At 44.4% G+C, this 27046-nt stretch overlaps 1 protein-coding gene and 1 long non-coding RNA gene across 4 annotated transcripts in view; one reads left to right on the top strand and one right to left on the bottom strand.

Annotated features, from left to right (window-relative positions):
* LOC140717499 (uncharacterized) overlaps positions 1-721 on the bottom strand; it is a 30622-nt gene extending 29901 nt beyond the window's left edge. For all 3 annotated transcript variants that reach the window (XR_012096565.1, XR_012096564.1, XR_012096566.1), the window contains exon 1: positions 616-721. This is a non-coding gene — a long non-coding RNA (uncharacterized lncRNA). The remainder of the gene's footprint in view (positions 1-615) is intronic.
* Positions 699-27046, top strand: part of LOC140717444 (uncharacterized) — a 37062-nt gene continuing 10714 nt past the window's right edge. Inside the window, exons 1-9 of the mRNA XM_073031042.1 lie at positions 699-838; positions 2651-2963; positions 3356-3467; positions 5917-6243; positions 18149-18409; positions 22710-22826; positions 24866-24970; positions 26150-26248; positions 26347-26427. Coding sequence (XP_072887143.1) covers positions 3416-3467; positions 5917-6243; positions 18149-18409; positions 22710-22826; positions 24866-24970; positions 26150-26248; positions 26347-26427 — 1042 coding nt within the window. The 5' untranslated portion in view covers positions 699-838; positions 2651-2963; positions 3356-3415. The remainder of the gene's footprint in view (positions 839-2650; positions 2964-3355; positions 3468-5916; positions 6244-18148; positions 18410-22709; positions 22827-24865; positions 24971-26149; positions 26249-26346; positions 26428-27046) is intronic.

The following is a 27046-nucleotide window of genomic DNA, read 5'->3' as shown; positions in this document are numbered from 1 at the left end:
GATGATTATTCTACCTAAATTTTTATATCTTTTTCAAGCAGTACAAATCTTTATTTCTAGATCCTTTTTTGATACCATTGACTCTAAAATTTCTTCATACATACGGCAGAATAAAAATCCTAGGTTAAGTAAAAAATACTTATAGAAGCCTAAAAAGGATGGTGGTTTGGCATTGCCGAATTTAAGATTTTTTTACTGGGCAAATAATATCCGATATTTAATATTTTGGACACAGGATTTGGATATAATTCCAAGTCCACAATGGGTTAACCTTGAATGTAAATCCGTACAAGGGTTTTCATTGGTTTCCATTTTAGGGACTTTGCTTCCCTTTGTTTTTTCTAAATTGAACAAACAAAATGGTTAATCCAATAATTAAAAATATATAACGAATATGGTTTCAGTTTCGTAAATTTTTTGGCTTGAGCAAATTTATTCTATCAGGCCCTATTATATCTAATTTTGTTTTCAACCCTTTGTTATGGATCAAGCCTTAATTTGCCCAGGCATGATCTAAGGGAATGACAGAGCAGCATCGAGATATGATTTATCACGAATGTACCATAATGGAGTTAATTAAGTAACTTTCAGTTTCATATTTAATGTGAACCGCACCCTGGTGTTTTTCATTTCCTGTCGATGTTTGTTCCTCTCTCCAGTGTCCAGTCCGCTCGGTGCTCGCCAGTCGGTGTCTCGGTCCCGGCGGGTTTGAGGTGTCGGTTAGGGTAACCGGAGACTCTGGAAACGTCCCTCAATACACTGGGAGTTTCGGCTCCTGCTCAGCTCCCGGTCGTGTGGTTACTCGTTCTCCAGTTCGTGTTCGTTGTGGCTCACGAAGGTGAGGCGCCGGGGCCGGGATGCGCGGTGGTTCACAGAGGACGTGGGAAGTCAGAAGTCTGGTGACTTAGGGAATGTTCTCTGCTTTCCCGGAGTCCTTGACGATGTTGGGTGGAGCAGAAACGTCTTGTGGGGGACGTGGTCTTTCTGAACTCCGGCTGTGTCAGAGAGAGAGGGGGGTTGGTGTTCGTGATATTGTTTAGGTCAGAGTCACAGGATGATGGAGCAGTAAACGAGGCCTCTCTGCCCGTCATCAGGGTTTATTACTTTGGAGTGTGGGTGTCACTAGATTTATTGGGGAGCCCCTTTGGGACTGTGGAATTAACAGCATTGTTTGATGCCTCTTAAAGTATAAGTTGTGAATGGAAAGCATGCCTGTGAGAGGTGCGTCTTGTACCAGAAGGGGAACTGTACACACTTCACTCATCTACAGGAGCAGCTTCAAGCAGTTTGAAGTCCAGGTCTTGGAGCTGGAGAACTCTGATGTTTCAGTGAGGTTGGGGGAGCTGTGGTAGCAGTTTTGTGGTGGTTACCCAACTGTAGGTTGGGAGTGAGCTCGAGCCCCTCCACTCCATCTGCCAAAAGCCAAATTTCCCAGTGAACAAACATTTTAATTCTGATCATCATTCCCGATCTGACATGTTGGTCTTTGGCCTCCTCTTTTGCCACAATGAGGCCATTCAGGGTGGAGAATAAACCTCATATTCTGCCTGGATAGTCTCCTGCTTCTCCCCTTTCTCCCATGGTCCACTCTCCTTTCCTATCAGTTTCCTTCTTCTTCAGCATTTTGCCTTTCCCACACACCTGGTTTCACCTGTCACCTTCTAGGTAGTCCTCCTTCCCCTCCCCCCCCTTATAATTCTGGTACGTTTCCCCTTCCTTTCCAGCCCTGAAGAAGAGTCTCAGCCTGAGACGGTGACTCTTTATTCTTTTCCACGGCTGTGGCATTCCTCCAGCATTTCGTGTGTGTTGCTCTGGATTTCCAGAATCTCTTGTGTGTATAGATTGAGGGTGTGTCTGCAGAGAAGGAATGGGTGGGAGCTGAGTGTGTGGATGAAGATAAGAAACCGCAAAAGCTGAAAACATTCACGAGGACATGAAAAGATAAGGGAGTTGGAATTGGCCACTCAGCCCTTCAGGGATGTGACAGTTATTTTCCAGGGCAGAGGGAGTGCAGCACTGTCAGTGGAGCCCTCCAGAGGAGACGTAAAACCAAGGCCTCACCTGCCCACAGAGCTGGCTGCAGTGCTCATCTGGCCCCAGTCTGAAGGACAGAAGGTTCTGCCACCCTGGCCATTAGTCAAAGCCACTTTGTATCAGAAAAAAGTTACCTGGTGCACACATTTATGTTGTAAATTTAGGTAGGTGCCCTGAATGGGCTTCTAGGGGAGGTGACAGAAGCAGATAGGATAGCGACACTTGGACAGGCGCATGAATAGGCAGGGAATGGAGAAGTATAGATCATATACATGCAGATGGGGTTAGTTTAGCCAGCCAGCATTCATCAGCATATGACTGCAAATAGATGGGATTATTGGTACTCTGTTCCACTTTATTAGGCTCCTACTGTACCTAGTGAAGTGTCCACTTAGTATATGGCTGTAGACTTCTGCTGCTGTAACACATCTTCTGGTTCAACAGGTTGTGTGTTCTGTACGGCACTGTCGTTACATGTGGTTATTTGAATTACTGTCTGCTTGTACCTGTCTGACCGTTCTCCTCCGACCGCTCTCATTAATAATCCGTGTTTACCCACAGAGCAGCTGCTCATTGGATGGTTTTTGTTTATTGCAACATTCTTTTTTTACTCTAGAGACTGTTCTGCGTGAAAATCTCAGGGGGATCGGTGGTTTCTGAGATACTCAAACCACCCCATCTGGCACCATCCATGGTCAAAGTCACTTGGATCGCTTTTCTTCACCACACCGTTCTGATGGTTTGGTCTGCACAACAACTGAACCTCTGGACCATGAGCCGACATCATCACGTCCATTTCAGTCACTCTCTCTATACCTACTACCATCACGTGGGATATACATACGCGTGAGAAGGTGTCCCACCAGGCTCAAAGGAAGATTCAATCACACTGTGATAGAGCTCTTCAAAGGACATCTTGTACAATAAAGGTAAACTCATATCCTCACAATTTACCTCATTGTGTCCCTTGCACTGTACTTTTTCTGTTATTCTGGATTCTGTTTTCTGTTTGTACGACCTCAGTGTACTTGTGTATGGAATGATCTGTCTAGTGGCGTGCAAACAAAGGTTTTCACTGTATGTTCGCTAATCTGACAATAATAATTACCCAAATAACAAGCCCACACACCAACATCCTTTTCATTTATTCTGATACATCCTGCCACATCCACAGCAGTGCATGCATCTGCAATCCCTACGATCCTTCACCATCTCCTTCCCCATCGCTGCAGGCCTCCCTTCCTCAGCTCCCCCTTTTCTGCTGCTGAAGCCTGGTCCACCATTGCCTCTAATATCTTCTCTCTTGTCATTTTGCCCACAGTGTCCAGAGCACAGGAGGTCTACAAAGTTGGTTGTGCCCCACCTGACGGCAGTTTGCAGAATGAACAGTCCCATTCTACTGCTGGTGTTGGCTGTCTTTGCAAAGATCACGTGTGAGTAATGGTGATGAGTGTCTGAGCCTCAGTGGCACTGTTGCTTCCTGCTGAATGTTAGGCCCGCAGTCATGGAGAGAGACAGCTCAGAACCAGGCCATTCAGCCCGTTACCCAGAAGAGCATAGATCAGGACTGAAGGTAGCCCAACGGATGCACGAGGCTAATTCATGGGGTGATCTGGTTGTTAAAAGAGGCGAGACAGCTTGGAGTTTAGATCTTATCAAGGGGTGATCTTATTGAAGCATACAAGCTCCTGAAGGTGCTTGATGTGGTAGATATTCACTACAGAGAGAGTCGCATCGATCGTGGTAATCAGTAGGGAGTTTTGTAAGCTGCTCTGCAATGGGATTTTCCAAATCCCCACCCTTTTTAATCCCAAATCCTTACTTTTTTTCATGATGCACAATTGCTACATTCAATTTAAATTTACAATGTATGTGTGGAAAGGAGATTTATTTTCCTGCAGGCACTTGCAGGAAAAAAGAACTGAAATGGAGTTTTATGAAAACTCATACATAAACAAACACAGACTGACAAACAACTGATGTGCAAAACAAGGCAAACTGTCTAAATAAAAAAGGTATTGAGAACATGGCACCATAACATGTAGGAGCTGCATCAGGCCTCTCGACCCATCGGGTCTGCTCTGCCAGTCAATCATGGCTGATTTATTGTCCCTCCCAAGCCTATCCTTCCACCATCTCCCTGTAACCTTTGAAACCTTCACTAGTTATGAGCTTTAAATATACCCAATGACTTGGCCTGCACAGACGTCTGTGGCAATGAATTGCACAGGTTTACCACCCGCTGGCTAAATGAATTCCTCCCATTCGCTGTCCGGATGGGACATCCTACTATTCTGAGGCTGTGTCCTATGATCCTAGTGCTCCCCCCCCCCCCCCATTATAGGAAACATCCTCTCCATATTCACTCTATCTCGGCCTTTCAGTATTTGATAGGTTTCAGTGAGATCCCCTGCTCATTCTTCTAAACTCCAGAAAGAACAGGCCCAGTTGTGAAGGGTTCACTCCACTATCAGTTCAGTACATTCCCTTATGAGGTGTCAGTGTCACATAATGAATTGCCTGAGAGCCAGTCCCTCCGTGATCAGTGCTGCAGAATCCTGGACTGCGGTCCTTCCCCACTGAGGCCTTGCATTGGCCACACTCAGCTACAGTGCAATCCTGCAGCTTGGAAAGCACCAGTCGCAGTATTCCTTCACGGATATCTTGTGCTGGTGGAAGATAAACAAGTCACAGGCAGAGCAAAGGGCACCTTACACTAAGTTAATGATCTCCTGCCAGCACTTGGCACCTGTCCCAGTGCGTTTCTGGGAAGGGCCCTATAGATAAGAATCCTCTATTGACACAGCTGCGGGGGATGAAATGAGAAAAGAGCTATTGGACATTTTTTTGCAGATAATATTTTGAAAATTCAAAAATAAATAAATCAACAAATTCATTGTACTGTCAAGCCAATCCCAGCTACACAAATCACAAGGTAGTTTTGTGGTTGCTATTTCCTCTGCAAACAGTAGACTTGCAAATGTTTGTGACGATGTCCCCTGTCCTCGCAGTGACAAGTGACGGCAGGATCTCAGACTGCCGTCTGTCCCCGCAAAGAGCCTTTGGGTTGGTGGCGCGGAGCTTCAGTCAGTGCATTCTCCTGCAGCCTGGAATGTGATGTGATATCTCACTCACTCACTCTGGCAATAGTGTAACCCGAGGCCACCAGTAGGTCTTTCCACATTCTTCAGGATCAGGCTTATTATCACTGACTTAAATGATGATCTTCTGCACACCACTATTGTAACATGTTAGTTGTTTGAATTTTTTTTGCCTTCCTGTCAGTTTGAACCAGTCTGGCCACTCATTAACAAGGTATTTTAGCCCACAGAACTTATTCTCTGTAAACTCCAAAGTTTACACTATTCTCTGTAAACTCCAAAGACTATTGTACATGAAAATCACAACAGATTCTGAGATACTCAAATCACATCATCTGTCACCAAACATCATTCCATGGCCAAAGCCACTTAGCTTGCATTTTTTCTCAATTTTGATGTTTGATCTGAAGAACTGAACCCTTTTGACCATGTCTGCATGCTTTTATACCTTGAGCTGCTGCAATATGATTGGCCCATTAGATATTTGTATTAACGAGTAGGTATACCTAATGAAATGGTCACAGAGTGCATATAAACTGTGCAAGAGAGAAGATACAGGAGGTAGAGTAATGGGTTCATTAACTGTGTAATTAGCAGGGGAATGGTGGTGTTTTGTGCGAGGAAGACCTGCCCTTGGTGCACAGAACAACACGAGACACTTGCCTGAGGTGGCAGATTTAACCATTATCTAGTGTTAATCTCTTGTGTGTTGCTCTGAATTTCCAGCATCTGCAGGATCACTTAACTTGGGTTTAACTTTTGTCCTTAATGTTGTATACAGGGGAGGAAGAGATCAAGCTTGTCTCAGCCCCTGGAGACTCCGTTTGGTTTCCTGGCGTGGATGCAGATCAAAGGCGCCAGATCGGGGTGTTCCAATGGAAGAAGGTCGGCAGGAAAGATACGAAGGAACATTTGAAGCCGATTCTGAAGTTTCACAAGAGCAGCAAGGAGCCTGCCTTGATTCAAAATTACAGCGGGCGCATCACCTTCTCCACATTTAATGGGTCATTTGCCATTCATAACATAACACGTGAAGACGAAGGTCTATATCGGCTCTTCATCAACCTGAAAAGAGTCGCGGTGCAGGCGGTTTGGGTGAGAGTAATAGGTATGTTCGCTGAACTGATTACAGCAGCATTGCATTGCTTTTAGACATTCACGTTTTGGTGGTGATGTCTTTAGTGGTTTAAACAAATAATTACTGCAAGAACAACAGCTGTGGAATTTCCTAAAGGGAGATCCCCCTCTGTCTCTGGGAATTCAGTCAGATGAAACCTCCCCCCACCCCACCACCACCGTGTTCCAAACTATACTGAGTCCAGGCAAAGAAGAGGTGGCCAATTCCCAACGTCATCCAGTGGTAGTTAACTTGAATGTGTTAGTCCACTTCCACAGAGTTCTTCCACAACCACACATTGTCAGAACAGAAAGAACTGTTTTGTATCCCTGATCCAAGTAAGGATGTGTTGGCATTGAGGAGGGTCCAGAGGAGGTTCAAGAGAATGACTCAGGGCATGAGGAGTTAATGTATGAGGAGTGTCTGATGGCTTAGAGCCTGTATTCACTGGAGTTTAGAAGAATGAAGGGGATGCATTTGACAAGGTTCCACACGGTAGGCTTATTCAGAAAGTCAGAAGGCATGGGATCCAGGGAAGTTCGGCCAGGTGGATTCAGAATTGGCTTGCCTGCAGAAGGCAGATGGTCATGGTGGAGGGAGTACATTCAGATTGGAGGGTTGTGACTAGTGGTGTCCCACAACGGTCTGTTCTGGGACCTCTACTTTTTGTGATTTTTATTAATGACCTGGATGTGGTGGTAGAAGGGTGGGTTGACAAGTTTGCAGATGACACAAAGGTTGGTGGTGTTGTAGATAGTGTAGAGGATTGTCAAAGATTGCAGAGAGACATTGATAGGATGCAGAAGTGGGCTGAGAAGTGGCAGATGGAGTTCAACCCAGAGAAGTGTGAGGTGGTACACTTTGGAAGGACAAACTCTAAGGCAGAGTACAAAGTAAATGGCAGGATACTTGGTAGTGTGGAGGAGAAGAGGGATCTGGGGGTACATGTCCACAGATCCCTGAAAGTTGCCTCACATGTTGATAGGGTAGTTAAGAAAGCTTATGGGGTGTTAGCTTTCATAAGTCGAGGGATAGAATTTAAGAGATGCGATGTAATGATGCAGCTCTATAAAACTCTGGTTAGGCCACACTTGGAGTACTGTGTCCAGTTCTGGTCGCCTCAGTATAGGAAGGATGTGGAAGCATTGGAAAGGGTACAGAGGAGATTTACCATGATGCTGCCTGGTTTAGAGAGTATGGATTATGATCAGAGATTAAGGGAGATAGGGCTTTACTCTTTGGACAGAAGGAGGATGAGAGGAGACATGATAGAGGTGTGCAAGATATTAAGAGGAACAGAGAGAGTGGACAGCCAGCACCTCTTCCCCAGGGCACCACTGCTCAGTACAAGAGGACAAGAGGATAGAAAACTGGTTGGCAGCTAGAAAGCAAAGGGTAGCGGTGAATGGGTGTTTCTCGGAATGGCAGGTGGTGACTAGTGGGGTGCCACAGGGCTCTGTATTGGGACCTCAGCTGTTTACGATTTACGTCAACGATTTGGATGAAGGCATTGAAAATAACATCAGCAAGTTTGCTGATGATACTAAGCTGGGTGGCAGGGTGACATGTGATGAGGATGTTAGGAGAATTCAGGGTGACTTGGATAGGCTGGGTGAGTGGGCAGATACTTGGCAGATGGCGTTTAATGTGAATAAGTGTGAGGTTATCCACTTTGGGAGTAAGAACAGGAAGGCAGATTATTATCTGAACGGTGTAGAGTTGGGTAAGGGAGAAATGCAAAGAGATCTCGGAGTCCTTGTTCATCAGTCACTGAAGGTGAATGAGCAAGTGCAGCAGGCAGTGAAGAAGGCTAATGGAATGTTGGACTTTATTACAAAGGGAATTGAGTACAAGAGCAAGGAAATCCTCTTACATTTGTACAGAGCCCTGGTGAGACCACACCTGGAGTATTGTGTACAGTTTTGGTCTCCAGGATTAAGGAAGGACATCCTGGCTGTAGAGGAAGTGCAACGTAGATTCACGAGGTTAATTCCTGGGATGTCTGGACTGTCTTACGCAGAGAGGTTAGAGAGACTGGGCTTGTACACGCTGGAATTAAGGAGACTGAGAGGGGATCTGATTGAAACATATAAGATTATTAAGGGATTGGACAAGATAGAGGCAGGAAATATGTTCCAGATGCTGGGAGAGTCCAGTACCAGGGGGCATGGTTTGAGAATAAGGGGTAGGTCATTTAGGACAGATTTAAGGAAAAACTTCTTCTCCCAGAGAGTTGTGGGGGTCTGGAATGCACTGCCTCGAAAGGTAGTGGAGGCCAATTCTCTGGATGCTTTCAAGAAGGAGCTAGATAGGTATCTTATGGATAGGGGAATCAAGGGATATGGGGTCAAGGCAGGAACCAGGTATTGATAGTAGTTGATCAGCCATGATCTCAAAATGGCAGTGCAGGCTCGAAGGGCCGAATGGTCTACTTCTGCGCCTATTGTATATTGTCTATTGACATGGCTTTAAGGTAAGGGGAGGGAAGTTCAAGGGGGATATTAGAGGAAGGTTTTTCACTCAGAGAGTGGTTGGTGCGTGGAATGCACTGCATGAGTCGGTGATGGAGGCAGATACTCTAGTGAAGTTTATGAGGCTACTAGACAGGTATATGGACAAATTTAAGGTGGGGGGTTATATGGGAGGCAGGGTTTGAGGGTCAGCACAACATTGTGGGCTGAAGGGCCTGTAATGTTGAAGGGCTGTACTATTCTATGTTCTATCTCATTGAAACCTATCGAATACTGACAGGCCTAGTTAGAGTGGACAGGGAGAGGATATTTCCTTTAGTGGGGGGAGTCTAGAACCAGAGGGCACAGCCTTAGAATTTAAGAATGCCCCTTTAGAACAGAGATGAGGAGGAATTTCTTTAGAAGGGTGGTGAGTCTGTGGAATTCGTTGCCATAGACGGCTGTGGAGGCCGTCACTGGGTATATTTAAAGTAGAAGTTGATAGCTGTCAAAGGTTGCAGGAAGATGGCGGGAGAATGGGGTTGAGAGGGAAAAGTAAATCAGCCATGATGGCGTGGTGGAACAGACTTGATGGGCTGAATGGTTTAATTCTGCTTCAATGTCTTATGGCCCAAATCAATTCTCCATGTTGCTTCGCAAGAACACAGGTTGCGTGAGTTATTATAACTTATTTAAAATTTCAAAAATAGATTTTATTCATCATGATAATATATATAGTGGATTTTGGTTAATTGGGGCATCGGTAATTGGGACAGCTGCTTCTTTGAGACAAAAAACAAAAACTAACTGAGAAAGCAGCTGAGATTCCCTTCATTGATTTGGGACACTATGCTGCTTAACTGGGACAGGAGGGTGTGGTTAAACAGTTTCTAACTAGCGTTAGATGTGTGCACACGTGTAGCTGTTAGACACCATACCATGCTTAGAATGAGCAATTTTTGAATAGCGTCATTACGAGTGCTTGTGTTCAAAAAGCAGTGACTTTTGTCCCTGACGACGGCTCGGTTGGTTGACCAAGGATGTTCTGTCCGACCTCTCTGGATACGGAAGCCATGAAATACTTATTGCAGCAGCTTCTCAGGCCAGGTCACAAATGGTTTTATTTCTGATTTCCAACATTAGCAGTATTTTCTTTAGCAATAGGAAGAAGGAAATCTAGGACCTGGGTTGAGCCACAAGTTGGCATTGCCTTCTGGTTTTAATGAAAAGTGAGGACTGCCACAATGGGCGTACAAGTTTGTAAACTAGACTAAGTTTTCATAAGTTATTAGCATACACTCTGTTGCCACTTTATTAGGTACACCTGTACGCCTGCTTGTTAATGCAAATATCTAATCAGCCAATCATTTCACAGCAACTCAAAGCATAAAAGCATGCAGACATGCCAAGAAGTTGTTGAGAGCAAACATCAGAATGAGGCAGAAATATGATCTGAGAGACCTTGACCGTGGAACGGTTGCTGGTGCCAGATGAGGAAATTAGAGTTGCTCAGAAATTGATGATCTCCTGGGATTTTCACATACAAAAGTCTCCAGAGTTTACAGAGAGTGGTGGAAAAAAACCTAAAATCCAGCAAGCAGCAGTTCTGTGGGAGCAAACACCTTGTTCTTGAGAGAGGTCAGGGGAGAATGGCCAGACTGGTTTACGCTGACTAGAAACAACAGTAACTCAGGTATCTACATGTTTCAACAGTGGTTTACAGAAGAGCATCTCTGAATACAGAATGCACTGAACCTCGAAGCAGAAGGCCTACAGCAGCAAAAGACCACCCTGGGTTCAACTCCTTACTCTAATAAAGTGCCTACTGTGTGTACTTCACTTTAAAATCCTACGAGGTTTACTTGTGATGTACTGAGGGATGACGGATCCCTAAGAGTGGCCACGTAACTAGTCAGGGTGATAAAGGAGACCCACTGCACACTTGCCTTCATTGTTTGGGGCAATGAGTGTGAGAGTCAGGAAGTCACTGTGTGACTGAAAAGAACTTTATTTGTGTAATTCTGTTCATCTATTGCAGGAAGTTGTGGTATGTTAGAGCCAGTGCAGAAAATGTTTACCAGAATGTTGCCTGGGTTAGGGGGCATGACCAATAAGGGGAAGTTGGACAAATATGGACTGTTTGCTCTCGAGAATGCGAATGAGAGGCTGATCTCCGTTGATAAAATTATGAGAGCCATACATACAACCTGAATATATTTTGGGAGATGTTACTGGGTTAGCTGGGATGAAGAACAAAGCATTTTTTTTAGACAGTGCATGCTGTAGTCTGTGTGCGCTGGTGGTGGATGCAGTGAATGTCCAGGGTTAAGCTGGGCTGCCGATTAAATGCAATGCTTTGTCCTGAATGTCGTTCAGCGTCTTCAAGTGCCTGCATTCAAATCAGACTGAGTTGATGATATAGTTTCCGATGCAAGATATCTTGACTTGCTCTGTTGATTGACATTTTTACCCACCGATGTGTTGTCAGCCAATGGGGGATTTTCAATGTTGCTATTTCCGCTTTTGCTGCAGGGACTCATTTTGCAGAACTACACAATTCTTACTTAATTTTGTTAGTATTGCACAGTTTATAGAACATTGTACAGGTCCTTTGGCTCAAAATGTTCTGCTGAAACTTTAACCTACTCTAGTATCAAGCTGACCCTTTCCCCCTGACATAAACCTCTATTCTTCATTCATCCAAGTGTTTATTTAATAGTCATTTTCACTGTCCCTAATGTATCAGCCTCTACTGCCACCCTGGCTGCACGTTCCACTCAGCTATCATTCTGTGTAAAAAAAAAAAGATTCCTACCTCTGGCATCTGCTAACTTTCCTCCAAACACCCCCCTCATATTATACCCCCCCCCCCTTCATATAAGTAGTATCCATTTCTTCCCTCTGCTAGCCTGCAGGTCACTTTTGGGCAAGGTGTAGCACTCGCTTAGTGCACCCCCCACCCCGGATCAGGGTCACCTGAAGCCATGGGAGCGGGTGGTGGATGGTCGTATCAGCAGCGGGTATCATGGCTGGGCTCACTCATCCTGTAAAGACACTGCCCAGAAGAAGGCAATGGCAAACCACTTCTGTAGAAAAAAGATTTGCCAAAAACAATCATGGTTGTTGGAAGGCCGCGATTGCCCACATCAAACACAATGATGCTGAGTCAAGGGAGAGTCAGTGTGTCATCTTGCTTCTGTATTCTGAGCCAACTGGGTGCAAGTGACAAGTTTTCAAAACATTACTGAGATCTGTGATAACATATGATGCTCTGGTGTGCTAGAGTTTCAATGGTATCATGTGTTAATGAGTCAGAATGAAATCAGTGAAATTATTAACTTTCTGGAAACATAATTGTTTAACCCCAGTGTAAAATTAGTAGGTGCAAAAATCCCTTAAAAGTGAATTTATTCAAAGGCCATAGGACCATAGACATAAGAGCAGAATTACACCATTTGGCCCATCGAGTCTGCTCTGTCACTCTATCACAGCTCATTCCTTATCCCTCACAGCCCCATTCTACTTCTTTCTCCTCATAAACTTTGACACCCTTACTAATCCAGAAACTAACAAACTCCACTTTAATTGTTGCAATGCCTCAGCATCAAAGCAATTACATCCTTGCTTTTATATTCTAATCCTCTTGCAACAAATGCCAAGACACGGGCACCCTGTGTGATGATCGGGCTGAGGCACTGCTGCAGTGTCAGTGTAAAGTTTTTCAAGTACCTCTCCCAGTTGCCCCGTTGTTCCAAGTGGGGATGAAACACCTGGTCATGCTTTACAGAGAGCAGAGCATTTTAGCGTCTTGTGGACAATATTGTTCTGACAATGATTAATCTGTAAAAACCACTTTTACGGATTAATCATTGCAGCTATTTCAAAGCAGTCATGTTTTGAAGCACAAGAGAGTCTGCGAAAGCTGGAAATCCAGAGAAATTGATGAAGAGTCTTGGTCAGAAACATTGACTGGAAACGTCTCAGCCCCTGTCCTTACACAATTGAAATCCCCCTTCCTCAAGTTTTTCACCCTAACTAGAGAGGACCAACTTTATCTTTTCCCATAAATTCACTGAACTACGGTGTTCCCAAAGATATCATCCGCCCCACCACTTCCCCATCCTTGTTCCCTTTGAAAAGTCAAGTCCAGACCCTCTCCCACAGAACTCTCTGCACACCGCTTCAAAGACCTCTGTGAAGTTCTAAGTATTAACAACGTACCTTGTACGACCCTGAGATTTATTTTCTTGCAGGCATTTACAGGAAAAGCAAATAGAATCTATGAAAAACCATTCATAAATCTTTTACAAATTCTACCCCATCTTAGACTATTCCACTAAGGCAATCCCAGCCAATACTGGGAAAGTTGAAATCCTACACGCGGTCAGTGTCTCGGCTGATAGTAAGACCATAAGAGTATGGAATAAAGGAGCAGGATTAGGCCATTCAGCCCATCATGTCTGCTTCACCATTCAATCATAAAACCATAAGAGATACGAGCAGAATTAGGTAAGTCATCCCCCCATCAGTTGCTTTGCCATTCTACCATGGCTGATTTATTTTTCCTCTCAACCCCATAACCTGATTCTAATTCTAATTCCAATTCCTACTACACTTACATCCTTTTATGATCTGCTCTTCTAATTCCCACTGACTACTGAGAAGCCCACGGCATACAGTGCCTCGATCAAAGTGATGACACAGTGACTGAGTTACGCTGTGGGCCCTGTTTGAAACCAGTGCATATAAATGCATGTATCTGACTCAGATAAGACCTCAGTGGTGGAGAGAGTGAGAATGAAAACATCAGGTTGGCAAAATGATCTTGGTATTACTCAAACCTGTCATCTTCTGATGACTTTGCGTCAAATATCCAGGGAGGCCACCGGTTGAAAATGCTACGCAAACGAATTAGGAAGCTGCCCCTTCCTCATTCCTATATTCGATTCAGATAACTTCATTGGCCAATCCCTCAGGGACATCCTTCCTCATCCCCAAGGGAGTATATGCCGTAGGCTCCCTCGGGATGCCACATTACAGTACTGCACGTGTCTTAAACACTCTTTCTAATCAGCAGTGCAACACCCCCTCTAACACATCTGCAAGTTATTGTAGCTTGTAACATTAAACCACCGGGCCTGGCGTTCCCTAATCACCAGAATTGGAATCAGACTTGCTATCACTGACATATGATGGAAAATCTGTTGTTCTCTGGTAGCAGTAAAGGACAAAGACATAAATTACTATAGATTTTAACAATAAATAAACAGTGCAAAGTAAAGTTATATATCATAAAGTGTTCATGGACCAGTTATAAATTTGATGATGAGAGGGGAGGGGGGGAGGAAAGAGTTGTTTCTGAATCATTTAGTGTGGACCTTCAGGGCCCTGTACCTTCTCCTTAATGGTAATATCCTTATTGATGGATGCTGTCTTCCTGAAGCACCATCTCTTGAAGATGTCCTTAATAGCCATAAGATCATAAGACAGAGGAGCAGAATTAGGCCATTTGGCCCATTGAATCTGCTCTCCCGTTCCACCATGGCTGATTTATTAATCCTCTCAACTCCATTCACCTGCCTTCTCCCTGTACCCCTTCACTAATTAGCCATAATTAATCAAAAGCCTGTCAACTTCAGCTTTAAGTATAGCCCACGGATATTTGTGCAAAGGAATGCCCTCTGATTAAAGAAATTCCTCTTCATCTCTTTTCTAAAGGACATCCCTCTATTTTGAAGCTGCACCCTCTTGTCCTAGAATCACCCACTCTAGGAAACCTCCTCCCTACATCCACTCTATCCAGGCCTTTCAAGATTTGATAGGTTTCAACGACATTCCGTTACATTCTTCTAAACTCCAGCAGTTACAGGCCCAGAACATTCCTCATGCATTAACCCTTTCATTCTCATGATCCTCTTCTGGACTCTGTCCAATGCTAGCACATCTTTTCTTAAATAAGGGGCCCAAAACTGTTCACAGTACTCAAAGAACTGTCTTAACAATGACTTATAAAGCCGTAGAACTGCATCCTTGCTCTCGAATTCCAATCCAGTGAAAATGATTGCTCTTCCTTTCCTTCCTACTGATACAACCTGCAAGCCAACCTTCAGGGAATCCTGCATAAGGACTCCCATGTCCTTCTGCACCTCTGATTTCTGAATGGTTTTCTCCATCTAGAAAATAGACTATGCCTTTATTCCTTCTACAAAAATGCATGACCACACCCTTCTCTACACTATATTCTACCGGCCACTTCTTTACTCATTCTCCCAATCTGTCTAAGTCCTACTGCAGAATCCCTGCTTCTTTAACACTACCTGCCTAGCTTTGTATCATCTGCAAATCTGGCAATAAAGCCATCAATTCCATCATCCAAACCATTGACATATAACATGAAATGAAACCAGCTGCCAACAAGAGTAGACCCTCTTTATTCCCACTCTTTACCTCCTGCTAGTCAACCAATCTTCTATCTATGCTAGTATCTTTCCTGGAACACTGTGGGCTCTTACCTTGTTAACCAGCCCATGTGCAGCAGTTCATTAAAGGCCTTCTGAAAATCAAGTAAACAACATCAATTGACTCTCCTGCCTGTTAATTCCTTAAAAAACTCCCAACATTTTTGTTACACAAGATTTCACCTTAACAAAACCCATGCTGACTTTGGCCTATTTAATCATGTGCCTCCACTTACCCTGAAGCCACATCCTCAATAACGTATCCAACATCTTTCCAACCACTGAAGTCAGGGTAACTGACCTTTCTCTGCATCCTTCCCGTCTTGAAGAGTGGAGTGACATTTGCAATCTTCCAGTCTCTGGAACCATTCCTGAATGTACTGATTCTCGAAAGATTGATATGAATGCCTGCACAGTTTCTTCAGCTACCTCTATCACTACCCTATGATGTACACCATCTGGTCCAGGTGACTTCTCTACCTTCAGATCTTTCAGCTTCCTAAGAACCTTCTCCTTCACAATAGCAATTTTACTCACTCGGCCCAGTGACACTACCAAATTTCTGTCATACTGCTCATGTCTACCAAAGTGAAGGATATGCAAAATACTTATTAAATTTGTTCACAATTTCTCTCTTTCCCATTACTACCTCGCCAGTATCATTTTCCAGTGGCCTGATATCCACTCTCGCCTCTTTTACTCTTTATATATCCAGGAGAAAAATGGTATCCTCTTTTAAATTATTGGCTAGCTTACCTTAATATTTCATCTTTTCTGTTTTTTTAGTTGCCTTCTGTTGGATTTGAAAAGCTTCCCAATACTCTAACTTCACACTAATTTTCATATATTATATGCCCTCTCTATAGTGTTTATGTTGTCTTTGACATCCATTGTCAGCCATGTATCATCCTCCCTTTGGAATAATTCTTCATCTTTAGGATGATTCTATCCTGAGTCTTCTGAATTGCCCTCAAAATTCCAGCCACTGTTGTGCTCCTGTCATTATAATTACTCCACAGTAAAGCTGATATATCTAACTTTCTCTTCTCCAACTCAAACTGCAGGGTGAATTATATTATATTATGATCACTACCTCCTAAAGGTTTCTTTACCTTAAGCTCCCTAATCAAATCTGGTTCATTACACAACACCCAATCAGCATTGCATTTCCCCCAGGGGCTGCAACCACAAGCTGTTCTGAAAAACCATCTCATAGACTTTCTATAAATTCCCTCTCACCAACCTGATTTTCCAAATCTACCTGCGTAATGAAATCCTCCGCGACTATAGTAACATCAGCCTTTTTGCAAGCCTTTTCTATCTCTGATTGTAATTTGTTTCCCACATTTTGGCTACTGTTCAGAGGCCTGAATATAACTTCCACAGGGTCTTTTTGCCCTTGCAGTTTCTTAACACTACGCACAAACATTCTACATTTCCCAATTTTATGTCACTTTCTAGGGATTTGATTTCATTTTTTACAGACAGAACCACCCTGCCCCCTTTGCCTTCCTGCCTGTACTTTTGATACAATGTGCATCCTTAGGTATTAAATGCCCAACCATGATCTTCTTTCACACCATAACTCAGTGATGCGTACACCGTCAATCCTGCCAATCTCTAACTGGGCTACAAGAGCATCTGCCATGTTCCGTATACAGTGTGTATTCAAATGTAATACCGTCAGTCCTTCTGAATATGCCCCTATGTTAAACTTCAACTCATCCCTCTGACTGCAATTTTGCCCTGTCATCTGCCAGTCCTTCCTCCCGGTGTCACTGGACTGTGTCAGGTGACCTTGGTTCAATTCCTGCTGCTGAGTGTAAGGAGTTCATATGTTCTTCCTGTGACCCTGTAGGTTTCCCTGGGTCCTCCAGTTCCCACCCACAGCCCGAAGATGTACCGCTTGGCAGGTTAATGAGTCATTGTAAATTGTCCCATGACTAGGCTACGATTAAAATTGGGGGGGTTTGGCCGGCATGATTCGAAAGCCGTAAGTAAGACCCTATTCTACGCTGTATCGCAATAAACTAATAAAATACTTGTACACCAACAGCCCTATCACTCTGCTTCCCATTCCGCTGCCAAATTAGTTTAAAACATCCCCACCAGTTCTACAAGGACATAGGTCGTCCTCAGGTTCAGGTGTGACCTGTCCTTTTTCCACCGAAGGGATCCCAGTGATCCAGAAATCTGAAAACCTGACCCCTGCACCAGTTCCTCAGATACAGCACGGAACTGGCCCTTCCCAGCCCTTCCAGCCGTGCCAACAGCAGCCTCCAATTTAACCCTTCCCTAATCACGGGACAGTTTACAATGACCAATCCACCAACCGGTCGGTACATCTTTAAACAATGGGAGGAAACCGGAGCACCTGGAGGAAACCCACACGGCCACGGGGAGAACACACAAACTCCTCACAGGCAGCAGTGGGAATTGGGACTGAGTTTCCAAAATTGCAATGATACCAAAATCCCATATGCTAAAACACACTCTCAGCCCATCCATCTTACCCGTGAGGGCCCTGGCATTTAAAGTAGACGCTGAACCTGCCAGTCCTGCCTGCTCTCCCCATTGGACTTGCTGCTTCAGTTCTCTATGAGTCAGCCATTCTGCCCCAACCTATCCCTCAGCCGCTCTACTCACCACACCCCCACCCCACTCTACTGTCCATTGTTAGAGCACTATCTTCATTGCAGAGTCAAATGGTGAGATATCATTACTAATGAGACCCTCTATTGGTTGGGTTCAAACATGGATGTTGTGTGGCGACATGTTGCAGGGACTCTAGCTCCAGATTTTTCATCTGGGTTTACTCCTGAAGCCTTCCCCATGACTGGGTATAGCCGCGAGGTGGCAGAGGTTTGAGATCAGAGTGTTCCTTCTCCTGGATGAGCTGCCAACCGTGGCTGATGAGCCCCATCTGCCCAAAAGTACTGATAAACATTGAGATATTCTAACTGACTTGTCTGTATTTTTCCCCATTAGATAAACTCTCAGCAGTTTCTTTGAGGAGTAACTCCAGCTCCCTGGGTGATACCATCAAGCTCAGCTGCAACATCAGTGGATACCCTCATCAGTATCAGTGGCGGAAAGACGGAGGGGGGATCAACCCACGTCACCAGCTCGTGAAGGGAAACGGAGTCCTCGTCATCCCAGGGGCCTCGAGTGATGACTGTGGAACGTACACCTGTATTGCAACGAATCCTGTCAGCTCCGTCCAGATAAGTCACAGCCTGACTATTTACGGTGAGTTTGACTTGTGACTGACATTTTGAGAGTAAACGTTACGTTGGCACCCAGCCATTGCAAGCTCACTGTGACAGTAGGAGCAGCCAAGCCAGAACTGGAGTTGAAATTGAAAAGATTGACAGAGTGAAGGAGGAAAGCTGCCTTCCTTTGGCTGGGATGTCATTGGGGAACAACTGTTAACCAGAGGCTGTCCTCTGGAGAGTGTAAAGATCAGTCTGGGGGTATCCTGCCTCCTACGCCATTCGAGGTTCTTGTGCTCAATACAATACCTGGGAATAGTGCACCAGCTGTGACATTGTCTAACAGCTTGTCTCCTTTATCAGAGTCATAAAGCACGACAGCACAGCCTGTCTGGTTCATGCCAAGCTGTTACTCTGCCAAGACCCATCGACTATAGCCATCCACTTACCCAAACTTCACTTACATTTAGAAATCAACCCTCTCCCTCCATTTGCCAATTCCATTGACAGCCTGTTCCACACTCTCTTCACCCTCTGAGTGAAGAAGTTCCCCCTCAAGCTCTCCTTCCACATTTCACCTTTCACCTTTATCCCATGACCTTTAGTTCTAATCTCACCCAATCTCAGTGAAAAAGCCGCCTTGCATTTATCTGCTCGATACCCCTCAAAATTTTTTATACCTCTATCAAATCCCCCCTCATTCTCCTATATGCTAGGGAATAATGTCCTAACGTATTCAGTCTTTCTCTATAACTCAGGATCTCAAGAAATGACACCGTTTTGTAAATTTTCTCTGTACTCTTTCAATCTTAATATTATCTTTCCTGAGGGTAGGGGACCAGAATTAATTATAACTGATTCAAACTGGAAGTTTCCCTACATGGTTTCAGGTTAAGACTGGTTAACTGTTTAGTTTCACAGGTTTTGTCTATATTATGAAACACCTATGCTTTGTCTGCTGTGAAAGGCAGGATCTTTTGGTGACCACCCATTTCAATTTGACTTCCCATTCCCATTCTGACATGTCTGTCCATGGCCTCCTCTACTGGTGTGATGAGGCTGAAGGAGCAACACCTCAAATTATGTCTAAATAGTCTCCAGACTGAGGGCATGAACATTTATTTCTCCAACTTCTCATTATAGTGGGGTGTGTCAGGAATGGACAGGAGGAGGAGTATAGGAAACTGATACAGGACTTTGTGATATGGTGCAACTCAAACTACCTGCGTCTCAATATCACCAAGACCAAGGAGATGGTAGTGGACTTTAGGAGATCTAGGCCTCATATGGAGCCAGTGATCATTAATGGAGAATGTGTGGAGCAGGTTAAGACCTACAAGTATCTGGGAGTACAGTTAGACGAGAAGCTAGACTGGACTGCCAACACAGATGCCTTGTGCAGGAAGGCACAGAGTCGAATGTACTTCCTAAGAAGGTTGGCGTCATTCAATGTCTGTAGTGAGATGCTGAAGATGTTCTATAGGTCAGTTGTGGAGAGCGCCCTCTTCTTTGTTGTGGCGTGTTGGGGAGGAAGCATTAAGAAGAGGGACGCCTCACGTCTTAATAAGCTGGTAAGGAAGGCGGGCTCTGTCGTGGGCAAAGTACTGGAGAGTTTAACATCGGTAGCTGAGCGAAGGGCGCTGAGTAGGCTACGGTCAATTATGGATAACTCTGAACATCCTCAACATAGCACCATCCTGAGACAGAGAAGCAGTTTCAGCGACAGGTTACTATCGATGCAATGCTCCTCAGACAGGATGAAGAGGTCAATACTCCCCAATGCCATTAGGCTTTACAATTCTACCGCCAGGACTTAAGAACGTTTTAAAGCTATTATTAATGCTTTTTGAGATGGTGATTTAGATGCATATCACATTTTTTTTACTGAGTTAAGTATCGTATGTAATTAGTTTTGCTACAACAAGTGTATAGGACATTGGAAAAAAGTTGAATTTCCCCATGGGGATGAATAAAGTATCTATCTATCTATCTATCTATCTATCTATCTATCTATCTATCTATCTATCTATCTATCTATCTATCTATCTATCTATCTATCTATCTATCTATCTATCTATCTATCTATCTATCTATCTATCTATCTATCTATCTATCTATCTATCTATCTATCTATCTATCTATCTATCTATTTCTTCCTCTCCCTCCTTATTCTTTTTGCTCCCCCCACTGTCTTGTGAGAATCAAGATCAGGTTTCATATCACTCCCACGTGTCATGAAATTTGTTGTTTTGCGGCAGCAGTACATTGCAATACCTAAAAAAACAAAATTACAGTAACTATTTATGGTGTGTTTGACTTGTGATTGACATTTTGGGAGTAAATGTGATGTCCTCCTATGTTCATAGTACATAGTGCAGAAAGTGAGGGGGGAAAGTAGTGAGGTAGTGTTCATCGGTTCAATGTCCATTCAGAAGTCTGATGGCAGAGAGGAAGAAGCTGTTTCTGAGTCATTGAGTGTGTGCCTTTAGGCTTCCTGATGGTAGCAATGAGAACAAGGCATGTCCTGGGTGATGGGGGTCCTTAATAATGATGCCACCTTTTTAAGGCAATGAAGATGTCCTGGATGCTGGGGAGGCTCGTGTCCCTGATGGAGCTGACTGTTTTCTGCAGCTTATTCCAATCCTGTGCGGTGCCCACCCAACCACCAGGCAGTGATTCTAGCTTCTGCCCCTTCCATTCCAGTGCTGAGGAAGGGTCTCACTCTGCAACTGTTTTCTCCCCTCTGTAGGTGCTGTCGAATCCGGTCGGTTCCTCCAGCCTATTGGGTGTATTACTATGGATTTCCATCATCTGCAGAATTTCTCTGCTGACCTTTATTTTCATAACTCCTTAGTTTACTTTCAAACCCCACAAGCTACCCTCTGATATTACCCACTCTTGGTGAACCTCAGTGAGTTCTTCTCTGACTCCCTGACTCAGAGCATTCCCGTGGTTCATCTCCAAGGTTACTGCTGCTGGGCAACATACATTTCTTCAAATATTCCCAAATATCGATTACTTATTGCCTTCACCAGAGTGCTTATTTAGATTTGTAATCTATCATATAGGACTTTTCCATAAGATGTCAGGTTCCAAACATCCCCATCTGCTTGTCCTGTCTTCCTGAGAGCTCGCAGTGGAGTGGGAACGATAGGAGAGTCTGCAGGATCTCAGCTCTGTTCTCAACCGAGGGTGACCAGGTGTCAGCCTGACTGACTTTCACTAGGGCCCTTTGCACTGGGGTTCTTAACGGCAAGCAGATTATTCTCTTAAACCCTGAATCTCTCTGGCTGCTACACGCTTCTGCCCATCTTGTCCATGCTGACCATGGTACTTGACTGGTGCTCCATCAAACCTTGCTCCCTCCTCCACTGCCAACAAAATCAGAATCGGCTCTCTGAACACTGACGTATGCTGTGAGTTTTGTTGTATTGTGGCAGCAGTACAGCGCAAGACATAAAAAAAAATCAAAGTTACAGTAAATAAACAACTAAATATTGTGAGGGAGGAGCAGTGATGGTAGTGTTCATGGGTTCATGGACCATTCAGAGATCTGGTGGTGGAGGAGAAGAAAATATTCCTAAAACATCAAGTGAGGGACTTCAGCCTCCTCTATCTCCTACCCAAAGGAAGTAATGAGAAGGGATCATGTCCCGGATGGTGCAGGTCCTTAACGATGGATGCTACCTTCTTGAGATATTTTGTCTATTGTGTTCACTTCAGCCACATTTTTGGATGAAGTTGAGTTTCTGGAGAGGGCAGTTGATGTATCTGGGCCTCTGCTTGAGTGAGGTCAGAAGAATGAGGGGAGTTCTCATTGAAACCAACCCAACATAAAAGGCCTGAAGAGAGTGGACCATTACTTTTCCAGCATCTGCACATTTTCTTGTGTTTGTAGTTAATCAGAATGGTAGTAATTTCATTTGTTCATTATGTGGTGCATCGTACGATGTCGATGATCATGGTCTTTCCATGACCATGATTGCTCTTGGCAATTTTTTCTGCCGAAGTGATTTGCCATTGCATTCTTCAGGGCAGTGTCTTTACAAGATGGGTGACCCCAGACATTATCAATATTCTTCAGAGATCTCCTGCCTGGCGTCGGTGGTTGCATAACTAGGACTTGTGATATCCATCACCTGCTCCCATGGTTTCACACGACCCTGAACGGGGGTTAAGCAGGTGCTACACCTTGCCCAGGGTGACCTGCAGGCTAGCGGAGGAAGGAATGCCCAAAAAGTCAACTGTTTACTCTTTTCCATAGCTGCAGATTGGGGTCTTGTTTAATTAACTTTTTTTTAAAGCATGTGTTAATACTTATTTTTTTTAACTTGCAGGTATTCCCCCAGATCAGATTATGGTCATTATGCTTGGGACAGCAGGTCTGTTGTTCTTTGGAGTGAATGTCCTTGGATCAATTGCATTCTGTACCTATAAGTGCATGTCAGAGCAAGGTATGTGGCAATGTTCAAATCCAATTTAAAATGTAAACTGGTGGTACCTCTGTAAGGGTTGGCTTATTGATGTCAACCTTCTAGGAAAAGCAAATGATTTGGCAGATGGACAATTCAGCCTCACCTTCTCCCTTGTCCCTGTGGAATCCACAGATGGCTATGGAGGCCAAGTCTTTAGGTGTTTTTAAAGTGGAAGTTGATAGGCTCTTGATTATTAAGGTTACAGCAGAGTGGAGGAGAATGGGGTTGGGAAGGATAATGAAACAGCCATGCAGGAATGTTGGAGCAGACTCAATGGGCCAAATGGTTTAATACTTTTCCTGTATCTTTTGGTATTGTGTCATTTAACTGCTCTACCTTCCTGCGCTGTTGTGAAGTTTGCTAGTGATCAAAGCTCAGTAGGTGGAGGTTAGACAGAAGGGGCGATGCTAACAGACTGGAAAGTAGAAGGGGACATAACAGTGGTAAATCATTGGCAAAATGGAGCGGCTTTGACCCAGACAGTAAGCTGGGTCTTCAGTCAGCTTGCTGGAGCTGCAGTGAGATTTTCGGACTTGTTCATTTTGGGTCCCAGGGAACACAGTTGAGGTTTACCAGGAGGAACAGCCATGGTATAGGGTGGTAATGGTTTCAGAGGGGATCATCACATCTGAAGAGGGTGTGAATTAGCATTCAAAGCAGGAACTGCGGAGCTGAATTTGTACTTGCAGTGGGGAAGAGTAGAACATAGAATATAGCACAGTACAGACCCTTCAGCCCAAGATGTTGTACCGACTTTTTAACCTACCCCTAGATCAATCTCACTCTTCCCTCCTGCACAACCCTCCATTTTTCGCATCCATATGCCTATCTATGAGTCTTTAAATGTCCCTAATGTTATTGCCTCCAACACCATCTCTGGCAGTATGTTTCATACACTGTGACTGTGTTTGTTGTCCACTCTGTCTACCCCTCTTATCATCTTATACACTCCTATCAAATCTCCTGTCATCCAAAGGAAAACCCCTAGCTTACTCTTACGATGTGTTCCCAAATCCAAACAGCACCCTGGTAAATCTCCTCTGCATCCTCTCTAAAGCTTCCATTTCCTCCCTGTAATGAGATGACCAAAACTGAACACAATGTCCAAGTGTGGTCTAACAAGTGTTTTATAGAGCTGCACTGTTGTCTTACACCTCTTGAACTCCTACCCCCTTCTAACAAAGGCCAACACACCATCCACCTTTCTTAACCACCCTATTGATTATTTTGGAGGGGGTGTTGGCCAATAAAAGGAGTGGAGTTTCGAGGGAATACAGGTTGGAGTGGAGAGTAAAAAGAGGAGGCGATTCTGCACCATTCAAAGTTCAAAGTAAAAGTTATTATCAGAGAACACGCATGTCACCACATATGGCCCTGAGATCTTTTTACCTGTGGGCATACTCAGCAAATCTATAGAACAGTAACTGTAAACAGGATGAATAGACAACAAACTGTGCAAATGCAAATGTATATAAATAAATGGCAATAATGAGAGCATGAAATAACAAGAGTCATTGACTGTGGGAACACAAGGAATAGAATGAGTGTAGTTGAAGATGAATGCTGCTTTTCTATGGCAACGTTTCATGCAGATGTTGTTACGAGGATCACCCCTTGGAATAATGAGCAGTGAGGCATTGAGAATATGTATTTCCCAACAAGTAACTTCTATTCGCTCAACTAACAAAAGCACGTGGGTTCACAAACTAACTACCTGTATGCACCACAGTAGAATACCATACCCTCCATGAACAGTTAATGAAGAGAAAGTGACTGCCCAGGAAAGGTGTCAGTGAGCCCTCTCATTGGTGTTGCAGTGTCCAAACATTTCTGAATTGGGTGGGAACACAGTCTCACCTCCAGCCGGATCCAGCATTGGATCACCCAAACTGTACCTGCCATGCATCCTGTAGACCTGTTATGGGGCAGAGCACTGAAGATTTAATTCAGGTGTCCTGTACTTCTGTTACAGGGCAGGGCTGACTGCACATTCAATGCTTGTGTTCATTCCTCTGCAGAATCTCGAGGGAAACTATATCTCTTCTTAACGTGGATGATTTCCTGGCACATTCCGTCTCTCCTTGTCATTCAGTTGGCACTCATTTCCTGGAGTATTGTTGGAGGTAGGTGCAGGGCTCTTGATGAGAAACATGACAATGGGTTCCTGATGGGTGTATGGAAGTTCAAAGAATGGGGCTGGTGGGCTTAGATGAAAGACAGAGATCAGAGCCCCAGTGAGTATGAAGGGAATGTGGGAAATAGGGATCCAGTGAGTTTAGAGGGAATGAGGTGATTGGAAACCAGGTAGGTTTAGAGCAGGGGTCCCCAACCTGGGATCCAGGACCCCTCAGTTAAAGGTAGGGGTTACATGGCATCAAAAAGATTGAGAACTCCTTGTTTAGAGGGAACATGGTGATGAAAGATCTGGGGGATTCAAGAAATGAGGCGGAGTGGAACAGGACTGCTGTGGATTTGGAGCAAACATGGATAATGGGCAACCAATGGAATTAGAGGGAATGGGGATCCAGTTGGTTTACAGGGAATGGTGAGGGATACGTGACAGAAGGATGGGTTTTAGAAAGCGAGGCTCCACATCACGGGACACAGAACAATGCACGTGGAAGCTGGGGGTGGGAAGGAAGGGTTCTACCTGGACTCCTGTCCCATCAGAAAGGGTTGACACTGTTATCACAAGGGCCAGAAAATGGTGTGCAACTTAGTGAGCCAATTCTGCAGTTACTGGAAATCCAGAGTAGCACACACAAAATGCTGGAGGAACTCAGCTGATCAGGAACTGCTGATGCAAAGGAAAAAGAGGCGATGTTTCAGGCTGAGTCCCTTCTTCCGAGATGGGTTAATTTTGGACGATTGAGATGATAGATTGGTGAAGAGAGTTTCAGGAAATATCAGGGCCTGGTAAATAACTAGATTAGGAGCGAGTTGGAAAAGATGGGTGAGCAAAACATAAGAGCAGGAAAGCTGCTTATGGTGAGTGGCTCAAATATTCTTCAGGGAAAAGCGAAGGGAACACAGGAACGAATCACAAGCTGAGGGACGGTGAAAAGAAAGCTTGCCCTGCATTTGTTCATTCAAATCAGATCATTATGCATTGAGCAGAACATGGTTAACAAAACAGGATGCAGAATAAAATGTAACAAGAAGAGAAGGAAGTGCAGAGCCGGTAGACAATAAGGTGCAAGGTCATAACAAGATAGAACGGGAGGTCATCTTGTCCTTCCTGTATCTTATTCTGTTAAGTACCATGAGATCTCCCGCCTAACAATTGTTACATCTCTCTCCAGGTATTGTCACTCTACCAATAATTATTTTATTCGCTGCATCTCTCCTGCTGTTGTTCATGCCTGTACTAGGAAAGATTAACAGCGGCCTGGGACATTGTGGTAAGCTGCAGATTATTTATTGTGATAAAACAAAGAAAATGTCGGTGTCAGCAATGAAACAATGTCCTCTAAATCCTTGCACCGTCTGTCGTTGACAGTTTCCGTGGCTGTACCGCTTAGTGGACTTGTTATGATCTGCTTATCCAATTACATCCTGAAGGAAAAGTTTCACCAGTTAAGTAAGTTCACCCTCATTACCATTCCTACCGATGAAAACCACAGCATTCATATCTGGGTAATACGGGAAATAGGGATCCGGTGGGTTTAGCAATGGGGTGGTGTTCTTTGACCCACCAGATCTCTGCATATTATTTGTCCCCGCGTGGGCTACAAGATTTAGATCACCACTGGGCTCAGAGATCCCTTCATACCGATCCATGGGTTTAGACACCATCTCCAATTCCTGCAGCTGGTCACCCGTCCCAGGTCCCAGCCCAAGAGCAAGGTGAATGACTTGGGAATCGCTGGTTGATTCATCAGTCTGTTGTCACCTGTTTACCCTGCCTTCCCCTCTGCCACAGACAAATGAGATTTTATTGAGATTTAAGACCCCAGTTTTAGCTGGAATAGAATCATCTTGGAGTGTTTTTAAAGTCAATTCTGGGTGGAACCCAGAACAGCAAGTGTAAAATAGTCCATTTCCGGAATGAAACTTCAACAGGCTGTCTTCACAAGAGAGTTCATACGCACACTCTGCAGCTTGGAGGCTGCCCTCTAAACCCTGGCTCTGTGTCAGCTGAGCTCAGATTGAGATAAACCTGTGGCCTCCGGCCATACAGGACAAGGTGGGGCTGCAGA

The sequence above is a fragment of the Hemitrygon akajei genome, chromosome 2 (assembly GCF_048418815.1).
Source record: "Hemitrygon akajei chromosome 2, sHemAka1.3, whole genome shotgun sequence".
Lineage (NCBI taxonomy): Eukaryota > Metazoa > Chordata > Chondrichthyes > Myliobatiformes > Dasyatidae > Hemitrygon > Hemitrygon akajei.
The sequence above is the reverse complement of the archived record's forward strand: the minus strand, read 5'-3'. Positions and strand labels throughout refer to the sequence as shown.